This window comes from Rhipicephalus microplus, chromosome X (genome assembly GCF_043290135.1).
Source record: "Rhipicephalus microplus isolate Deutch F79 chromosome X, USDA_Rmic, whole genome shotgun sequence".
Lineage (NCBI taxonomy): Eukaryota > Metazoa > Arthropoda > Arachnida > Ixodida > Ixodidae > Rhipicephalus > Rhipicephalus microplus.
This window is the reverse complement of record NC_134710.1, coordinates 11,702,806-11,722,086: the sequence shown is the minus strand read 5'-3', so window position 1 is coordinate 11,722,086 and position 19,281 is coordinate 11,702,806. Positions and strand designations below refer to the sequence as shown.

The 19,281-nt window shown below is 44.0% G+C and overlaps 1 protein-coding gene across 2 annotated transcripts in view; it reads left to right on the top strand.

Moving 5' to 3' along the window:
* abs (ATP-dependent RNA helicase abstrakt) overlaps positions 1-19,281 on the top strand; it is a 160,751-nt gene that overhangs the window by 115,147 nt on the left and 26,323 nt on the right. For both annotated transcript variants that reach the window (XM_037426588.2, XM_037426587.2), the window contains exons 12-13: positions 4,154-4,250; positions 14,834-14,983. In XM_037426588.2, the coding sequence (XP_037282485.1) occupies positions 4,154-4,250; positions 14,834-14,983 (247 nt within the window). The remainder of the gene's footprint in view (positions 1-4,153; positions 4,251-14,833; positions 14,984-19,281) is intronic.

Below are 19,281 nucleotides of genomic sequence, written 5' to 3'. Positions count from 1 at the left end.
CATTACGGTCTATTTGAAAAGCAGTCCCAAGAGCTGGCATGGCTCTTTGGTAGATTGCCAAGCAGAATGATGGGGTTCAATTTCTGCTGCGACAATCGTATTTATTCTATGTGTTCGTTTGGGTCAACGCTGCCGATTCCAGCTTTTAGGGGCAAAGCTCCTTAGGGCCGACCTAGTTGGCTTCATTCACGCGCCACAATACCCTAGCTGAAACTGAACATGTGCACAACAGAAAATTAAAACATGTGTAAACAACCAACTTTATGTGTAATCAACTATACGAGAGCACAATGCATGATCATTCTCCCCATCCGTCTACCTGCGCGTCCAAGCATCTGTCTATCCGTCTGCACATCCATCTGTCCATTCATCCATCCGTGAATGTGTGCACCTGTCCATCCAGCCCTCCACCTGTTCATTCATCTGTGCATTCATCTATCCATCTATCCATTCTTTATTCTAGTCTGTGACCTTAATGTAGACATTATGGACCTTGGGACCTATACCTTTCCCACTTGTCGTGATTCACTTCATGCAGATGCACTTATTTTACATGCGGAGCATTTTTTAGTCGCACCTACTTGCAAATCCAGCGCCGGCGATGTCGTCTATAACCCTACTGCGCATGCTCGCGTCTCGTGCCAACTGTCGCTGCCCTCCCCCCTCTCTCGCCTCGCAAGACCAACGCAGGCAGCATCTGCTAGTAAAAATCGACTGCTTGCGCTGCACAACCATTCACTGGCAACCTCATATAAGTAGGCACTGGATCGTGTGTTTGGAATTCAGTCAAGGGCATCTTTACTTAGCTTTCGTTTGACTTGATTGACGCTTTGCTTCACTCAAGTAGATGCAACAGTACCTTTAACCAGTAGCGGGGCACAACCCAACATCGGCGTCCCACCACTCATTGAAGGCAGCACTTTTCATTCATTCAATAAATAAGAATAATGAAGACGAAATAACAAGCATTTCCAAACCACACCCAATTGAGCAACATTCACGTGATACCCCTACCACTCTGTGATGCATTAACCCGAATTCCCCCCCCCCCCCCCCTGGGAAGATGTCGGCGGCTTTTTTTTTTTTCTTAATGCTCTCGAATTAAAATCACCAGTGTCTGTTCAAACTGTTCCTTGGTTGATATAAACTGTCACACACCTTCAGTGCATTGGGCCTATCTACAGTTCTTAACGCTACGTGATGGCTGCATCGTAGGAGTACATATGTAATGTTTATAAAATTGTTTAGCCATTGCTGCATTTCTAATTGACCAGGCTTGTGCGAATATTCGAACGAATAGTAGAGTATTTGAATTTTCTTCGATTCGAATTTCAATTATAGAATATTTCGAAGCATTCGACATGAACGATCAAGTGTATGCTAAACCGCATGTAATTGCTTGTAAATGTGGTTTCACTGCAGTATAGCGGCAATACGCCGTGAAAACACCTACTCAGGGGAAATTTCTTTAGGCCGCGAAGTCCAAAGGGGCCCTGCAACACTTTTTGAGCATGATCAGCAAACCCTGCCAACCGGTAGTCGAGGCTACCAAGAACACATGAACTAAATATTATAGCGCAGCACATGGTTTGAAATTCACAATGAATTCTCAAAGTCAGATAAAATTGCTCTCTTTTATCAGCAGATGATGCCACAATGTCAAGATCGCTCGTCACAGCCATTGTACCAGCCATTGACTGATTTGAGCATGGGGCGCTCGGTCGTTACTGGGGCCGTTGTGGGTGGCCGTGACATGTCCACGCGTACATGCGCGGTTGCACTGAAAAGCCCCATATTCAAAGAAAAAAAAAAAGAGAAAGTGCTCAAGGTCACGACACGCACGTGGCGTATTTTCTTTCCTTATGCGTGCCATCTCTCCCGGCTTTGCTTCAAGCGCTTTTGTCGAGACGAGAAGAGAAAATGCAATTGCAGCATGTGGAAAATCTTTGCAGCTCCGCTCATACTGGACAGATTCTAAAAAATTATGCCGGGGTTAATTCATATGGCAATAAGCTTCTTTAGCGAATCCATTCCGTAGCTACTTGAAAAACTGTTGCAGGGTTCCTTAAATGAACATATTATCTTCAAACCGATCGATCAGTTTCTTAAGCTTAAAAGCTTGTTTTGCCGGCTTACACACTCTAGCTGTAATGAATAATGTTACGTATTTCACAGGTTATCACTTGCATCCTACTGAAAGTCAAATACTGCTACTTCTCAAAATTGTTTCGACTTCCTTTGAATGGAAAAAAAATAAAGAAAGCTCTTGCATAGGGGCCTTGTATAAAAATATATTGTGCAGGTTAGCTAGATCATAATAGATATGGCAATTTTTTTTTATACATAATATATTCTACTCGAATTCGATTCAAAATTAGTCGACCGAAATCACTATTGGCTTCGAATTCGCTTCAAACCTAAAATTCACTATTCGCACAAGCCTACAAATGACGTTTCATGGACATTACGGTCTATTTGAAAAGCAGTTGCGAGACCTGGCGTGGCCCTGTGGTAGAATAGTTGGCTGCCACTTAGAATGCTGAGGATCGATTCCTGCTGGAAACTTGACCTTTTTCCTTTACATTCGTTGGGTCAACGTCGCCGATGTAAGCTTTTTCTTAATGCTCACACGTTAGAATTACCCAGGGTGTTCTTGCCGTTTGTAGGTAGATATGAACTCTCAATCACCTGTGGCAAATTACTCACATACCAATGGCACATACGCAACTGCCACTGTCTGGCGGAAAGTGTTTTATGACGTTCGAGATGGGATTGTGCCATTATTCATGTCATGACTATCTTACCTTCTTATACCGAACCATCTTACCCTCCTACACTAATTTTGGTTTACCCCAAGTTTCAGGGGGTGATTGCAAGAGCAACCAGATGCAGGCGGCTAGATTGGATGGATGGACGGGGAGGCTTATATACGAATGGGCGGGTAAGTGGGTGCTGCATGACAACATGAGAAAGGCACAAGATATATGAAGCACACCAGAGGGAGAGCGATAATGCTCAGACTTGCCTCTCGTGGCTTCGAACTCTGGCCCTGGGGAAGTAGGTCACCCGCAAAGAGCAACCAGCCGAGTGGTGTGTAGGGAGTGATGGCGACTAATTGGCTCCAGACTCTATGTCACAGCTACTCAAGTCAAAAGACAACGAGAGCCCCGAGAAATAAAATATAGCTTGTCGCTGGCAGGGACGAAACCTGCGACCTTTGAATAACGCGTCTGATGCTCCATGAGCTCAGCTATGGCAGGGGTCATCCCCCCGTCCACTTCTTTACGTATATCTGTGTAAACCTAGGAGTGTTAGGGCTGATCGCAGCCATGGTGGTGATTGTGGAACACTTTTTTTTGCCTTTTGACATCACATAGCATGTGGTCTGTTACGAACCGGCACCTGACCAAATATTCGTCTCATGCTACCTGAAGGAATCAAGTACACCAGTACGAGACCTTCACTGGGAATGAAAAAAGAAGGGGAAATTTGAGGGCTCATTTTTCTTTGTTGGACACAGTATGAGAACTAACAGGCAATAATGCCGAGCAGTGTATAGTGAATGCTATTTATAATAATTGATATTAATGTAAAGAAATTGAAATGGGTGAAAAGATAGCTTGTCAATGGAAAGGACTAAACCTGCATCCTTCGAATTAGATGGTCATCTCCTCATCTCAATTAAGTGGACCGAAGGAATGAACACAACTGTGGCTCTATTGGTAGAGCATCAGATGCGTAATCGCATGGTTGTGATGCCCTCCAAGAAGTGAAGCTTAAGCATCTTCAAAGATTTGACGCAAATGTGTTTTATGCCCAGATCCACCGAAAATTGAAGCACAAATTATACATCACAAAATTGTCACAAAATACATCACAAAATTGTCACAAATTATACATCACTTAAAAGGCCCATAGGTAGCTCAGAAAGAAATTCAAAAGCAAACTTTTCTCTGTTACTTTACCTGGGAGCGACGACTCTGACTTCATGGCTTTTTAGTGTGCACTCCCTCAAACATTGAGGACGACAACGCCATGCTGGTTAACCTAAAGAGACATTCTACAGGCCTTAGCTGTATTCATTGGAGTGAACTATCACTGTAACTTATTTACAGCAATGGATAATAATTGAGCCATTTTGTACACCCTGCAGGTTCTTATTTTTGCAGAAAAGAAACAAGATGTGGATGCCATTCATGAGTACCTGCTTCTCAAAGGTGTGGAGGCAGTGGCTATCCATGGTGGCAAAGGCAAGTCTCATTTGAAGTTGATGCGTCTGGTCTAGTCAGACCTTTCTCTTGGGCTCAGTGAGCCTCTGTCACTTAGGCCTCGGGCTTTTTGGGGGAAGGGTTCATAAATTTGAGTCCCCTTAAGATAGCTGCTAACAATGCTCTCATATATGCCTGCACCAAAAAGGGTGCACTCAATAGAGTCCTAAGTGGAACCACTCCCAACATTTTTGCAGCAAATGTGAAGTGAGCGTTTGCCCAGCTTTACTCCAAAAATATAGCTTTATAATCTGGTGGTTTGCTTTTGTTTTGCTAACATAAATGCTACATTAACTATAAAATTAAAAAATGATAATTTGTGCAAAAATTAAGTTCTAGATTATTATTTTCTAACAAAATTGGCTGATAATTTGATGCTTCTTTTACAGCTGGGCCTGCACAGAGTTCCAAGAATGTTACTGGGCTGATTTTGTTCTTTTACCTCTGCTTACCTATGTCACATGTAATTGCATTGTTTCTTTCATCATCACCGTCATTATCATTTATTCAGCCTTTTCAGGAGATTCATTGTAGATGAAAGCCACTCCAATAATCTCTCGTTTGCCCTATTTTTGCAAGCCAATTCCATTTGATGTCTTCGTAGTTCCTAATTTTGCCACTCCTTCTTCAAATGCATTTCTGATTTCTTGGTAAATATTCTGTTGATCTTACTCTCCACCTGTTGTCTGTCCTGCGCTTTACGTGGCCTATCAGTTTCATTTGTTTCATGGCACCTAAATTATCCACTACTCCTTTTCATGGCCTGACCCATTCTGCCATCCTCTGACCTCTCAATGTTACCACTATCATTTTCCATTCCAACGCACACTGTGTGGTCCTTAGCTTCTTCTGAGGTGTCTGTTATCTTTCATGTTTCAGCCCTGTGCATAAGAACTGGCAGTATACAGTGATCAAATACTTTATATTTTAATGACAGGGGCAGATTTTCTGTCAGTATGTGTTTGGGAGTTCCTACTGAGTGCACTGCACCCCATTCTTAATCATTGGTGAATTTGTGATCAGGCTCCCTCCCTTGTTAGTATTAGTAATTGCCCTGGGTATACATAGTCTTGTATACACTACTCTAATGTGTGGTTTCCAATCATGAACTTTTCCTTTTTTGCCAGGTTATTGAGCATTTTCTTTGTCTTCATCATATTCATTTCATTTAATACTTTAATGATAATACTTGATGCTTTCTCACATAATACTTTAATGCTTTCTCAGTTTAGTTTCTCAATTTTTTGCAAGTCGTTGCAATGTTTCTGAAAAGCATTATGTCATCTGTAAATCGTAGGCTGGTGAGATATATTCCCTGTTAACTTCGGTTCCTCCTTCTTCCCAGCCTAGCTGTTTAAATGCTTCCATCAAGCATGCAGTGAACAATATTGGGGAGATTCTGTCTTCTTGTATGACTCCTTCTATTGCAGATATCAGCTAAAGCATAGACATCTACTTTAAGTACTCCTTGTCAACTTAGTGTTTTTAAGACTGCAGGTATCTACTGAGTTGAAGGCCTTTATGTAGGCCATGAAAGCTAAATAAAGGGTTTTGGTGTGTTCAACATATTCCTCCATTACTGTATTGATCCCCTGAATGTGACCCATTGATCCATCATAGAGGATACTTTTCTGAAATTAGACTGTTCTTTAGGTTGGTTTGAAGCAAAGTGTTTATCCTATCTTGTTTGCAATTATCTTCGTTAATATATTGTATATCACCAAAAGTAAGCCAATAGAACTATAATTATTCAAGTCTTTTATGTCTCCTCTCTTATGTATTAATATAAAGTTAGCATTTTTCTTCTGATTAAAGGCTCCTTCAATGTGTTTCCCTCTGATTGCCATGCTCAGCTAAGTGGAACCTTCTTTTTGCAGCAGAGCTGCTATGCTTTTCGTTAGACCAAATAGGACACTCAGGCAGGTTTTCCCTTGCACAGCATAAAAAAAAAAATCTTTGGTTGGAGCTGAAATTGAACCCAGGTCGTGTTGCATAGCAGGCAGATGCTCTACCACAGAGTGACACTGCTTCAAAAAAAGAACTCTACATGTGCCACATAGTGTGGAAGGGTGTGAAGGAAGAAAAGGAGGTGGTGAGAGGTGCAGGAACAGATATGCACCACAGAAAGCGGGCATGTGTCAAGCAGCTCATATCATAGCATAGTGGTGCATTGCATCGTACCTCAAGAGGATGGGAAAGAAAAGTGAGGAGGAGGAGGAGTGGGGAGAAATAAAGGACAAGGGGGCCACAGAAAGCAGATGTGCGCCACTGAGAGAGAGCTGGACAGATTAAAGGGGAAGAAGATAAAGAAAGAATGCAATCTACGTTTACCAAGTGGGGCACGCCTGCTGGCCAATCCAAGTTAAGCCTGTATTTTCTAAGTAAAAGCCACCCAGCTCCTCTGTTCCTTTAGGGTTTGCATTGATAGTGTGGAGCTGCCCCAATTTGTGCCATTTACTTGCTGCCTATTGCATGTTTCTGCTTCGTTCCCTCCCCGTAGGGGCGCCTGTGAAAGCAGGCGTTTGGTGTGTAGCGACACCACGGACCCGAGCTAACGGGGGAGTTTCTACTCCCTCCCACGCCTAGCCGTGCGTGGCTTTGCCGTGTCCGGGGAAAAGGGGATCCTGGGGGTTGAGCTGACGCTGGGTGATTGGACCTTTAAGGCCCCCCGGCAGAGGCAACACACCCCTTTGGCCCCGGCTTCACGTAGACGACACCCCTGGGCTGACCCACTCAGGGGAAATCGGCAGTCACCTTTTCCTATACCTCTCTCCCTGCGTCTTCGTCTTTATCTCTTACTGTTTATCTGTCCTGTCTTCTACTCTCTTCCGTTTACTTCCAAACTTCCTGGCGGCTAGGGTTAACCCTGTGCAAATAGCCTACCTTGGTCTAGGCGCATTGGGTTATAGTGGCGTTGTACGGCTGGCGTCTGCAGTTTTCAGCATCTGTAAACTTGTAGCGTCCCCTCGTTGGGCTCCGTGGTGGGTGGCCGCCAACGCTGGTGAACAAAAATAAGAAAGGCATGCATGGAGCATTCCCCCTAATGTCTGATCGTACCGGCTTAAAGCGGGTACGCAACGATGCAATTTTTGAATTTGTTCTGAACAAAAAAAGATAACTTCCCCAAGTACCACATTATCCACTGTGAAAGTACAGAAAAGAAAGCTAGAAGTATTTCACCTTTCCTTGTGTCCAAATGTCTCATAGAAACGCTGGGTGCAGGCTACAAGGCCACAAAGACCGCCAGTGGTGACCTGTTATTTGAAATAAAAGACAACGCACAGTATCAAAGACTACATAAACTCACAGCATTTGGGGATCAGCCTATCACAATCACACCGCATCGAACCATGAACACAGTGAAGGGTGTTGTATCAGATGGAGACCTGATGGACCTCTCTCATGATGAACTTCTAACAGGCTGGAAAGAGGAAAACGTCATTCAGGTGCAGCGTATCAAAATAAGAAGAGAAAATAAGGAAATCCCAACGAAGCACATCATACTAACTTTCGCATCTAGCACCCTCCCCACTGAAATAGCGACAGGATATCTTAAACTGCCAGTTAGACCATACATACCCAACCCGCGGCGCTGCTTTAAGTGTCACAGGTTCGGGCACGGCTCCCAGAGCTGCCGAGGACAGATTACCTGCGCGAAATGCGGCACCAATGGTCATACCGCTGACGATGACTGTCAGCTACAAGTGCACTGCGCAAACTGTGAGGGTCACCATCCTGCATATTCCAGGTCATGCGTGGCCTGGAAAATGGAAAAAGAAATTATTAATACAAAGTTTAAATTGAACATAAGCTTCTGTGAAGCGCGGCAGCGCGTTTCCCCGCATTTTGCGGGGAACACATCGTATGCCGAAGTGGTGCGAGGGGGGTCAGCACCACTTCGGTTTTCGGCAATGCCTTGGACCACGCCCAGCGTGCCGAGGCAAACGCCACAAGCCCCCATGGAGGGAGCAGCCTCGGCTGCCCCACCCTCCTTGAATACAGCCCCACCGAAGGCCCCTGTGAACCTTGGCAGCAGCCAGGGCACCACACAAACTAAAGAGGTCCCCTCGACCTCCAGCCCGGTGGGGTTTAAGGCTCCGTCTGTCACGACGAAGCCTACAACGAAAACAACATTATCTGTCGTCTCTCCTGAGGCGATGGACACATCAACTGCCCCGGCGCAGACTGCGCCAAAGGAGCGGCGGGGTTCCCTCGACCGCTCTAAAAAAGACAAAACGGTAATTACAGGGCCTTCTAAAGGCTCTGTAAGATAAGTCACTTCTCTCTTTAGACACCAGCCACACTCATTTCGTACACAGAGCACTTCTTTACTCCCATAATGGAGACACAAATTATACAATGGAACGTCAGAGGACTACTTTGAAACCTCGACGATGTCCAAGAACTTCTACACAAACATTCTCCAAAAGTGCTGTGTGTACAGGAAACACACTTAAAATCCAAGAATACAAATTTTTTGCGTCAATATGTTGTCTTCCGAAAGGACAGAGATGATGCTGTGGCGTCATCTGGTGGTGTAGCCATTATAGTTAATCGAGGAGTAGCATGCAGTCATCTACCACTACTAACATCCCTAGAGGCAGTGGCTGTTCGAGCAGTTCTATTGAATAAGCTCGTCACCATCTGCTCTCTATACATACCGCCGCAACACCGCCTGGAAAAACATGATTTCCAGTCTTTAATAAATGAGTTACCAGAACCTTATTTGGTTCTAGGGGACCTGAATGCGCACAGCGGTTTATGGGGTGACTGTCGATGTGATGCACGAGGTCGTCTCATTGAACAGTTCCTCTTTTCATCAGGTGCTTGTCTGTTGAATAGAAAAGAGGCAACATATTATAACCTTGCAAACAATACTTACTCCTCCATAGATCTCAGTATCGCATCTCCTTCGCTTGTACCATTACTTCAGTGGAAAGTCATAAATAATCCATACGGAAGTGACCATTTTCCTTTAGCTTTGAGTACACCAATAACATATGAATGTCCTCCACATGTTCCCAAATGGCTGGTGAACAAAAAAGCCGACTGGGAACAATTTCAAAAGATTACACACCTAAGCTGGACCGACATATGGGGATTAGGCATAGATGAAGCTGTGCAGTACTTCGCGGCTTTTCTTACTGACGCAGCAGCCAAGTGCATTCCACAAACATCTGGACTGCCCGGCAAACGACACGTCCCGTGGTGGAACACTGAGTGTCAGAATGCGCGAAAGGAACAGAACAGGGCATGGAGGTTGCTGCGCAACTCGCCGACAGCGGAAAACCTTGAGAGCTTTAAGAAAATAAAATCTCGTGGGAGGAGAACGCGTCGGCAGGCCAGAAGAGAAAGCTGGCACATGTTTTTATCAGGGATAAATTCATATACACAAGAGGCTGAAGTCTGGGACATGGTTCGTAGGGTAGCAGGAAGACAAGTACACTCACTCCCACTCGTAAACACACAGGGTGACAGCCTGGAAGATCAGGCGAACTTCCTCGGTGCACACTACGAGCAAGTGTCTAGCTCGGCACACTATACTGAAGTTTTCCAAAGATATAAAGCAAGGATAGAAAAACAGAAACTAGAATATAAGTGCACAAAACACGAGGCATACAACCAACCTTTCAACTTAGCTGAGCTACAAACATCACTAAACTCTAGCAGTAATTCTGCACCAGGCTACGACCGTGTCACGTATGAAATGTTGAAAAACCTGCCGCCTAAAACGCGAAAAACTTTACTCTCTCTATACAATGCTATCTGGCTTTCTGGGACCATCCCTGCTTTCTGGAAAGAGGCTATTGTTATCCCTATTTTGAAACAGGGCAAGGACCCTTCCTCAGTTTCAAGCTATAGGCCCATTGCACTTTAACCAGCTGCCTTTGTAAACTTTTTGAAAAAATGATAAACCGCCGACTTTTACATTTCCTTGAAACACACAATCTGCTCGACCAGTTCCAGTGTGGGTTTCGAGAGGGTAGATCCACCACCGACCATTTGGTGCGTATCGAGGCACAGATACGAGATGTTTTTGTCCACAAACAATACTTCCTCTCAGTGTTTCTCGATATCGAGAAGGCTTACGACACAACATGGCGTTTTGGGATATTAAGAGACTTGTCTCACCTGGGTGTGCGCGGTAGAATGCTTTCCATAATCGAGAGTTACTTGTCCAATCGGAAATTCCGCGTCCGTGTGGGCAGTACTCTCTCCCAAACATTTGTGCAAGAAACGGGAGTACCGCAAGGTGGTGTACTTAGTTGTACACTTTTTATTATTAAATGAATTCCTTGCACCTGTCCATCCCCCGTAACATATTCTATTCCACATATGTCGATGACGTCCAGCTTGGCTTTAAGTCATCCAACCTAGCAATGTGTGAGCGGCAGGTTCAGTTAGGTTTAAACAAGCTCTCCAAATGGGCAGAGAAAAACGGATTCCGGCTGAACCCAGAAAAAAGCATGTGTGTCTTGTTCTCCCGAAAGAGAGGCGTGCACTCAGAACCTGACATTGAACTGAACGGTCAACGTCTGTCTGTCAATGTGGAGCATAAATTGTTAGGCTTAATCTTGGACAACAAGTTGACCTTCGTACCACACATCAAGTATTTAAAAACAAAATGTTTAAAAGCCATGAGTGTTATAAAAGTTTTGTCACGTACTACGTGGGGTAGTGACAGGCAATGCCTCATGAACCTGTATAGAAGCCTCATTCGCACCCGCTTAGATTATGGGGCCGTTGTCTATCAGTCAGCTACTCAAAGTGCCTTGAAGATGCTGGACCCTGTGCACCATTTGGGCATCCGCCTTTTTACGGGTGCTTTTCGCACCAGCCCCGTGGAAAGCCTTTATGTTGAGTCAAATGAGTGGTCGCTTCATCTGCAGAGAACTTACATGTCCTTCGTTTATTTCCTTAAGGTAAAAGCAGACAAGAAGCACCCCTCATACTCTACTATTAATGATTTGTCGAGCTCAATTCTGTTTCAAAACAGGCCTTCGATGAAAGAGCCCTTCTCAGTTCGCCTGAAGAGTCTAGCTGAGGAAACTGGAGTCTCACTTGAACACAGTTTAATGGCTCCTGTAGCATACCCGCCACCGTGGCAATGGCAGACTATAGACTGCGATGTATCTTTTCTAGAACTTACAAAACATGCGCCGATTGCCCATATCCGAACATATTTCCTGGAACTTCAACACAAATACACACGTCCTGAGTTCTTTACAGATGCCTCTAAGACCAACTCCTCTGTGTCCTACGCTGCTGTTGGCCCTTCCTTTTCGGATGCTGGCCCTCTACATCCAGGCACAAGTATCTTCACAGCGGAAGCTTACGCGATACTTGTGGCAGCAAAACACATCAAACAATTACAAATACAAAAATCAGCAATTTATACAGACTCCCTCAGTGTGGTAACGGCTCTGCACAGTCTTAAAAAACAAAAAAACCGTGTCCTTGTCTCACTTTACTCCATTTTTTACACACTCTACACACTCAACCAACATGTTGTAGTGTGCTGGGTGCCAGGGCACCGTGAGATCCAAGGCAACGTGAAGGCGGATCAGCTCGCTGCATCCGTCCACAAAAACACTGCCCCTACACCCATATCAATCCCGGTCCTTGATCTGAAGCCGTATCTCAAACGAAACCTCAGGGACTACTGGCAGAGCAAGTGGGATAAACACACACAAAACAAACTACACGTTATCAAGCCACACCTTGGCCATTGGCCACCAGTATCAAAATCTCGTCTAACAGAGGTAACACTAACAAGACTCAGGATAGGACACACATACACGACACACACACATCTTTTGTCCGGTGGTGATCCACCACTGTGTGACAATTGTGGTGAGGCATTGACAGTTCTTCACGTTTTAATCCAATGTAAACAGTTAGACACTTCAAGAAGACAACACTTTCCATTACCCTACTGACAACATATACCGTTACACCCCGCAATGTTTGTCGGTAGGGAACCACTTTTCACCCATAAATCATTGTTAGCTTCTTTAAGAGATGTCAATTTTTACTATGTAATATACCCAGGCATTGCGTAGCGTGACCTCTCAAGAGAGGTTGCTGCTGCAGTGATTACATTTAAAAGCACTTGCCTCGCAGCCCTTGGACACAAGGGCACTGATGAGGCACGTGTGCTAGTGCCAAATATTTTTACATGTTTTTATTATCAAAATCTTTGTCACCCCTTTTAATATGCATATCACGCCACTGTCATGATCTTAATACTTATGTTTTTACCCGCATTATCGCGAGGAATTTTAAGGCCCCTATACAGCCACGCAACATATCATTGTCTCATCTCTACTCATCGAAATGGCGCTCTTTGGCCATCAATTGGCCCTTGCGCCACAAAGCACCACACATCATCGTCATGCTTCGTTCCCTGGTTCATGAGTCACAACAGCTCATACTGCAACGCCCACTGCTGGCTAGCTTAAGTCTAAAACAGGGGTCTCAAACTGTGCAGCCAGCCGACCTCCCAATTGTGGCCCGCAGACCGCACATGACAGTCTTCGTCTCATATATCTGTTAAGACTTTGTGACTGTTCGTGACTGTGCTAAATGGTTCCTACATGATTTTTTCGCCTATTATGACTAATAATTCCTTGTGCAGATAAACTACACACATGGGACTGCTAATTTCTTTCTTTTTGTGAAGCACCTGATGCAGTCACCTTCTGTTGAAACATATAACTGCGGAGAAAAACTTTAAAACTTCATGAAGGATAGGTGTCCAGATTTTAGTCATAATGTAGATCATTATCGAGATTCTTCTGGGAACCTGACACTGAATCCTCTTTAAAAACAACCTGCTGTATATGTGATATGTGGGAAAGGCTTTCTTTCAAATAGCAATGTTAACTGACCTTTTGTTCAAGCTCACTCCCCCCTCCTGCTTCTCACTTATTCACTGCTCTGGCCCTTTCTAGGACAAAAATTCATGACTGCGGTCTGGTAGCTGAAGTAAATTATCCCTGGTTTAAAAAAAAGATGCCCTCACCTCCCCGAAGAGAATCGTTGAGGAAATGTGAATGCATTGCATGGCGTCCATAATGGCGTTTCGCACATGAGAGCTCAGCGTTAGAAGAATAGTGTTTTCTTCTTTTTTTTTTCTTACACTGTGCAGTCAATAGCACCATTCGCCACACGTGGCGTTTTTCTGTCACAAGAAACGCAGTGTACGTTGACAGCTCTAGTAGCTAGCGTGCACGGTTAAAAATACTATGAAGTGAACAAAACAAACAGCGTCCTCAGCTCGGCGTTGGCGTTTCACAGCGGCATCTCAAGCACACATTTCCAGATGTTCTTGAGAGGCGCCCAGTTAGCGAATGGTCAAGAGTGAGGCGTGAGCAGATAAGAAAGTGGGGCGCAGGGAGGAGAGAGAGCGAACGGCAAGAGAAGGAGTGGCAAATCACTGCACCTACTTTCTCCTACACTCTCTTGCACCACATTCTCCAGTTGCTATGGGCGAGGATAAGCGCATGCGTCCGCAGCTGTTGGCTGTTGCTATGAGAGAGGTAATGAGAGCAGAGAGACAGCACCTGCTGGCGCGGACAACGCCGGATGTTTGACATAGCTCGACTAAGAAATGCATTCACATTTAAAAGACATGTAACTCACCCCATCTTGTCAAGCATGCAAAGGGCACTACGGCATGTTCACATTCGTGCCAGAAACACACGAACACAACTGTAGCTGCATTATAAGTGAAAGGTGCTTAATCCCTAATGTGTACTGGAGCCAAATGAATATGGTACCAGGGTGCCAGTCATAGAGTGGAGGCTCCCAGGAAGATCACACCAGCACAACGGGCTACAGGGCCTTAGGTTTGTTACACGAGGAAACTTTTCCCAAGGGTGTCAAAGATGTGTCATTGTGCAATAGCTGAAAGTGCTGAATGTGCCTATTTACCTTGGACACTATAGAAAAGAGGAGTTGATGGGAAGGTGAAAACAATGCTTTGGGCATTGTTTGTGGCCATGGCAAGTGACAGAATGGGGGTCCCACGCATATATGCTCCACATTGCGCTAGCAGAGCAAGGATCGTGCACTATCCAAAGCAATGCTGGAATGGCTTGTCCTAGGCGATTTATCAAGGCCAAAGTATGCAAACCAAAGACATAATCCACTAAGACACATATTTATTAGTATTCAAAGACACATGAAAGAATTTATACTTTTGGTTAGTACCACTTGTTTTTATTTGCATAGATATTTGAGGCACCTGAAAAAATAAATTCTGAGAGCATTTTTTATATATTTTCCTGGCATTTTAGATAAAGCAGTGCAAGAAACAATTGCCTGAATAAAATACATAAATACTGTCGTGTTCAAATAGAAAGGAAAGTTAAAGTTCTAGTTCAAAAATTTAGGGTAAATACAGGCAATATTTTTAATGTGTCCCATCTGCAATCTTGTTATAAGTTTGTGTAAATAAGGGATGTCATATTTATGATTTCATTTATTTATAAAATTGTAGTGAAAACTTGATCCTGTGCAGAATGTGCAAATGATGCTGTCATCCTCTCTATTTGTTGCAGATCAGGAAGAGCGGTCACGAGCAGTTGATGCATTTCGATGTGGTCAGAAAGATGTTCTGGTTGCAACAGATGTAGCATCAAAAGGTCTTGACTTCGAAAACATACAGCATGTGATTAATTATGACATGCCAGAAGATATTGAGAACTATGGTAGGGCACATTCTATTTTTTATTTTTATTGTAAGCACTTGAGATATATCACACGAGCAAACTTAAAGGGGCACTGACATAAAATTGCAAGCCCGAAATGTGTTCTTTATGCAAGTGCTTAATATGCGTAGGTATTTTAGACCAAATTTTAATGGCATCCATCACCTAGAAGGTTTTTTTTTTTTGTTCTTCTTTTCTTTTCTTTGAGAAAGTAGCATACAAAGCCACATCTGGGCGTTCAGCACCTTTTAACTTTCATGTTGCTGTGGTGTGTTTGGTATGAGCCATACCATCCTGAGTGACAATGCGCTAAAAGGGATAATGTTGATGGTATAAATGTTCCTATCATATCGTGGCACTGACTGGCGCCACTGCCTGGAAACGCTCTCGTTACCAGCAAGGCCAGTTTGCGGGTGTGCACTTGCACCAGTCAGCATGTTGAGGAACCATTGTCCACTGCATTTGTATTGTTGAAAGTGCGAAAAAGCAGAAACAGTGTGTCATTTTATTACACATACGGTCTATGTCAGCACGACCGCAAGCTATCAAAGTGCAGTAAGTAAGATATAAGAGTAAGATATTATTGCTAAGAAGTAACACGCAGGTAGTTTTAACGGATGATTTTACTTCTTTGCTGTAGTGTAATACTGGATTACAGCAGCCGTTAACGTTAAGAGGCTAATTTGGGGAAGGGGGGGGCATCTGGCCCCACAAAGACAAACATTGCAAGCAAGAAATTTTTATCATTGAAACCTAATGTATTCTACTTCTCTGCTGGTGTCCATTCGCTATTCCGATATTATATAAGCCTGTTTGTATGTACCAGAATGCTGTACCTGCTACAGTTCTCCAATTCAGGTAATGGAGACTTACCAGCAAGCACTGCTAAAGTTTGCGTATCCAAGTGCCTCCTCATCGCTGTTTGGAAAGGCCTGAATTGCTGTTTTGCAATGGTTAAAGCAAATATAATTTACAGCATAACAACTCATGGTGACTCGCAGTTACACAAAGTTGTCATCACTTGGTGACACTGTTGACAAGATGACGGCAATCTTGGTGATGACATAACTGCATGTGCGTTCCAAGTAGACGAAATATCATCTGTATTTCACTTCCTTTCTGTAGCCAAGTGATCAGCTGGGGCGTTCTCTGGAGGTGACCTTGTGCAAGCACTGTCAATGTTACTAGTTGATGGGCTTGACACACTTTTGAATCATGCAACGTACTGGTCACATTGATCAATGAAATAGATAGTAATGGGTGTATCAGTCGCACTATAAGTCACGAATAATTACTAGATGATCAATATTTACTCTGGCACGCAAAGATTATGACATACACAAATTTGGTGTCAATGCTCCTCTAGGTGCACTTTGAGCAAGTGCACTTCACCGCTGGTTTCATTCACCAGCTGTTACACAGGGATTCCTCGTGACACTTTCTTCAAAAGGCACTTGGTGGTGAGCACGCTCGCCTAACTCACTTCACTACGTCAAAATGCATGGGTAGCTGAGGTTCAAAAGTAAAGTCAGTATTAAACGCTGAGTCGTTACTATTTTTAAGAGGAGATGCTACTCGACGACATTTTTTTTTTAGTATTCACCCTAAAGCAATGAAACTTGAGCTGTTTATAAAACTTTTTTTGCTGATTTCAAATATAATAGTTTTCTTGCATGTTGCATAGGTTCAGTTCTGCAACATGACAAAGTGAAAACTCTTAAGCCTTTTGATCCCTCTTTCTATTGCTAAATTTCCATAATTTTCTACCATTGATAGTTCATAATGTTTCAAATAAAGTGTAGAATCAGAAAAGTAATTAGGAAGTGCATAAAAAATATGTAAGAGACGTCAGAGCCCATTCCGACAGATCACGCTGCCACAACAGCTTTCACATTGACAGCATAGCTATCGTGCGAGCTACAGCTTTCTTCATCCATAATGGAGATAAACACACGAGAAAAGGGTTCAGCTGTGCTGCTCGACGAGACACGGACCCTTCAAGTAAGCTTCACAGCACACACACGCACGCAGTAGTCAATGGTGGTCTGAGATCTTTACCACGTGATTTAAAAGCCACTCGCGGTGCTCAGAAAATGCGGCAAAAGCATGCTTTTTTATTATTATTCCTTGCGCTGCGGCAGCATGGAAACTGTCGTTATTTGAAGAGGCAAGCTCTGCTCTTCGCCTCATGCGATCGACATGGTGAACGGCGGCACATTATCAGCGGTAAGGTGCTCAAATACTGTACACTTTCGGCCTTTTGACAGCCACGTTGTGCTTTTTAGATGAGTTTCGACATGGACTTTTTTTTTTTTTTTTTTTTCAAGACTGTAGAGGTACTAATCTTAAAAGGGCACTGACACAAAATTTCGCGGTCGAGATAGCCTGCGGGATCGATTCAAGTGAACATCTGCAAAATATCAACAGCGGATATAGCTTGGAAGGTATTTTAAATTAATTTTGAAGTTTGCATGAATGATCGACTCCATCGTGCTATTGACCCTCTACTTCGAAGTTTGGCAGCTTGGGCTAGTTGGTATGGCATGACGATAGTTATAGGGCGAGAACAAAATGACGTCACTTCGTGTCCTTCTTGTCTCTGTGTTGTCGTTTTGTTCTTGCGCTATAACTATCGTCATGCCTCTACTTCCCTTACGTCACCAGGCTGCAGCAAGTTACAACAACGACAGAGCCGCCATTTTTCTTTGGTCGCTTTTTCTCCAGCAGACTATTACTTGGCAGCCGCTCCCGAGTCCGTGGCCACGACCCAATAGTTGAAAGTTTTGTGCTTTATGACATTGCTATCCCGTTTCCTGTTCGAAAAAAACTTGTTATTACGAACTGCACGAAAATGCATCACAGTTCTGTGTGCTGACATGGTCCAGTGCTGCACCTGCTAGGTGGTGATAGTGCACACGGTGGCTTTTCGTTTTTGAAACCAGAACTAACACGGGTCAGAAATAATGAGCCTGTAATTAATTATCTGTCGCCTGCTGCAGAAAACGATGTGTTTTGTTATGACTAACAGGCCCCCAGCAACACATCGCAGAAAAAAAAAACGTGAGGCCAAAATTTTTGCGTCAGTACCCTTTATGTCGAAAAAAATGAAATCAATACGTCGAAAAAATGAAATTCCTAATGTGTTAGCAGAACCAGTGCCTCCTCTATAACTTTCAGTGCCTGGTGGATGGGGAGAACAAAAGGCTCAACTGTCGGCACGAGTACAACCGTTCACCGCCAGGCGCCGCCACCCAAACAGGGTTTCGCAGTCTTTCGCCGCTTTCCCTCGCTGCCCACACATCAGTTGCGCAGGTGCGGCTGCTAGTTTCGTGTCCCGATTTTTTCGACTTCAGGGTTTCTTCTACTGTGTTTGCAGTAGAAGGAAGCGGCATGGACAAAGTACACGACGGTTGCGAACTTGAAGCACCGGCAGGTAGGGGCACTGATGTTGAACTCTCAGCATGAGCAACATTTGATGCTGCACTAGTTGCAGCGATTCCGGTCTTCAGCATTTTTTCTAGGCCTGAAAGTGCAGCACGAACATCCAGTATGTCATTTGTGCCTGATGACATCCTCAATGTTCCAAACAATGACTCTATTGAGTCACTGTTGAACCGGCGTGTAAGAACAAAGAAGAAGCTCGCATCTGTGAGCAGGTGTCTTATACATGCCATTGTAGAGTAAGTGGTGACGAGAAGAGCCTCGTACATCTCCTTCGTAAGAAATTCTCGCGGATGGTTGCACCTCTTCTTCAGCCCATCCAAATACAATGGAAAGGTGACTTCAAGCCATTCGAGCCTAGGATCTTCAACGTCGTCATAGTGTCGAGCATCAGCAAAATTCTGATATATGTGCTGCACAGTATTGCTTGTGTCGTGCAGTACAAACCAGCGGCAAAAATTCTTCATGAAGGTAATGGTTGGGCCTGCATGGGAAAATGATTTGGAGCATGTATGCCCAGCTTGACCTTTCAAGTACTCTAAAGCAGCCGTCACGCTTGGGGAGAGGAGCTGAACAGCTCTTCCAACGTTCATTTTTTCTATATTATTAGGGAAAACATGCTTCCGGCTCAAATATCGGACAGGTTTTACAGTTAAACCTTTCTGCATCTCGTACAGGTCTTTGATGAAGGAAGCAGAAATTTCACATTTTGGCCCAATATCATGCGACAACAGTTGTGACCGGACCTTCTTTAACACATGACACGGGTCGAAACTCATGAAAAGGAGTCTGTCTGGGTCACAAGGATGTTCAGTCTTGTAGGTTACCAATCCATTCCCGAGAAGTTTGATGGGATT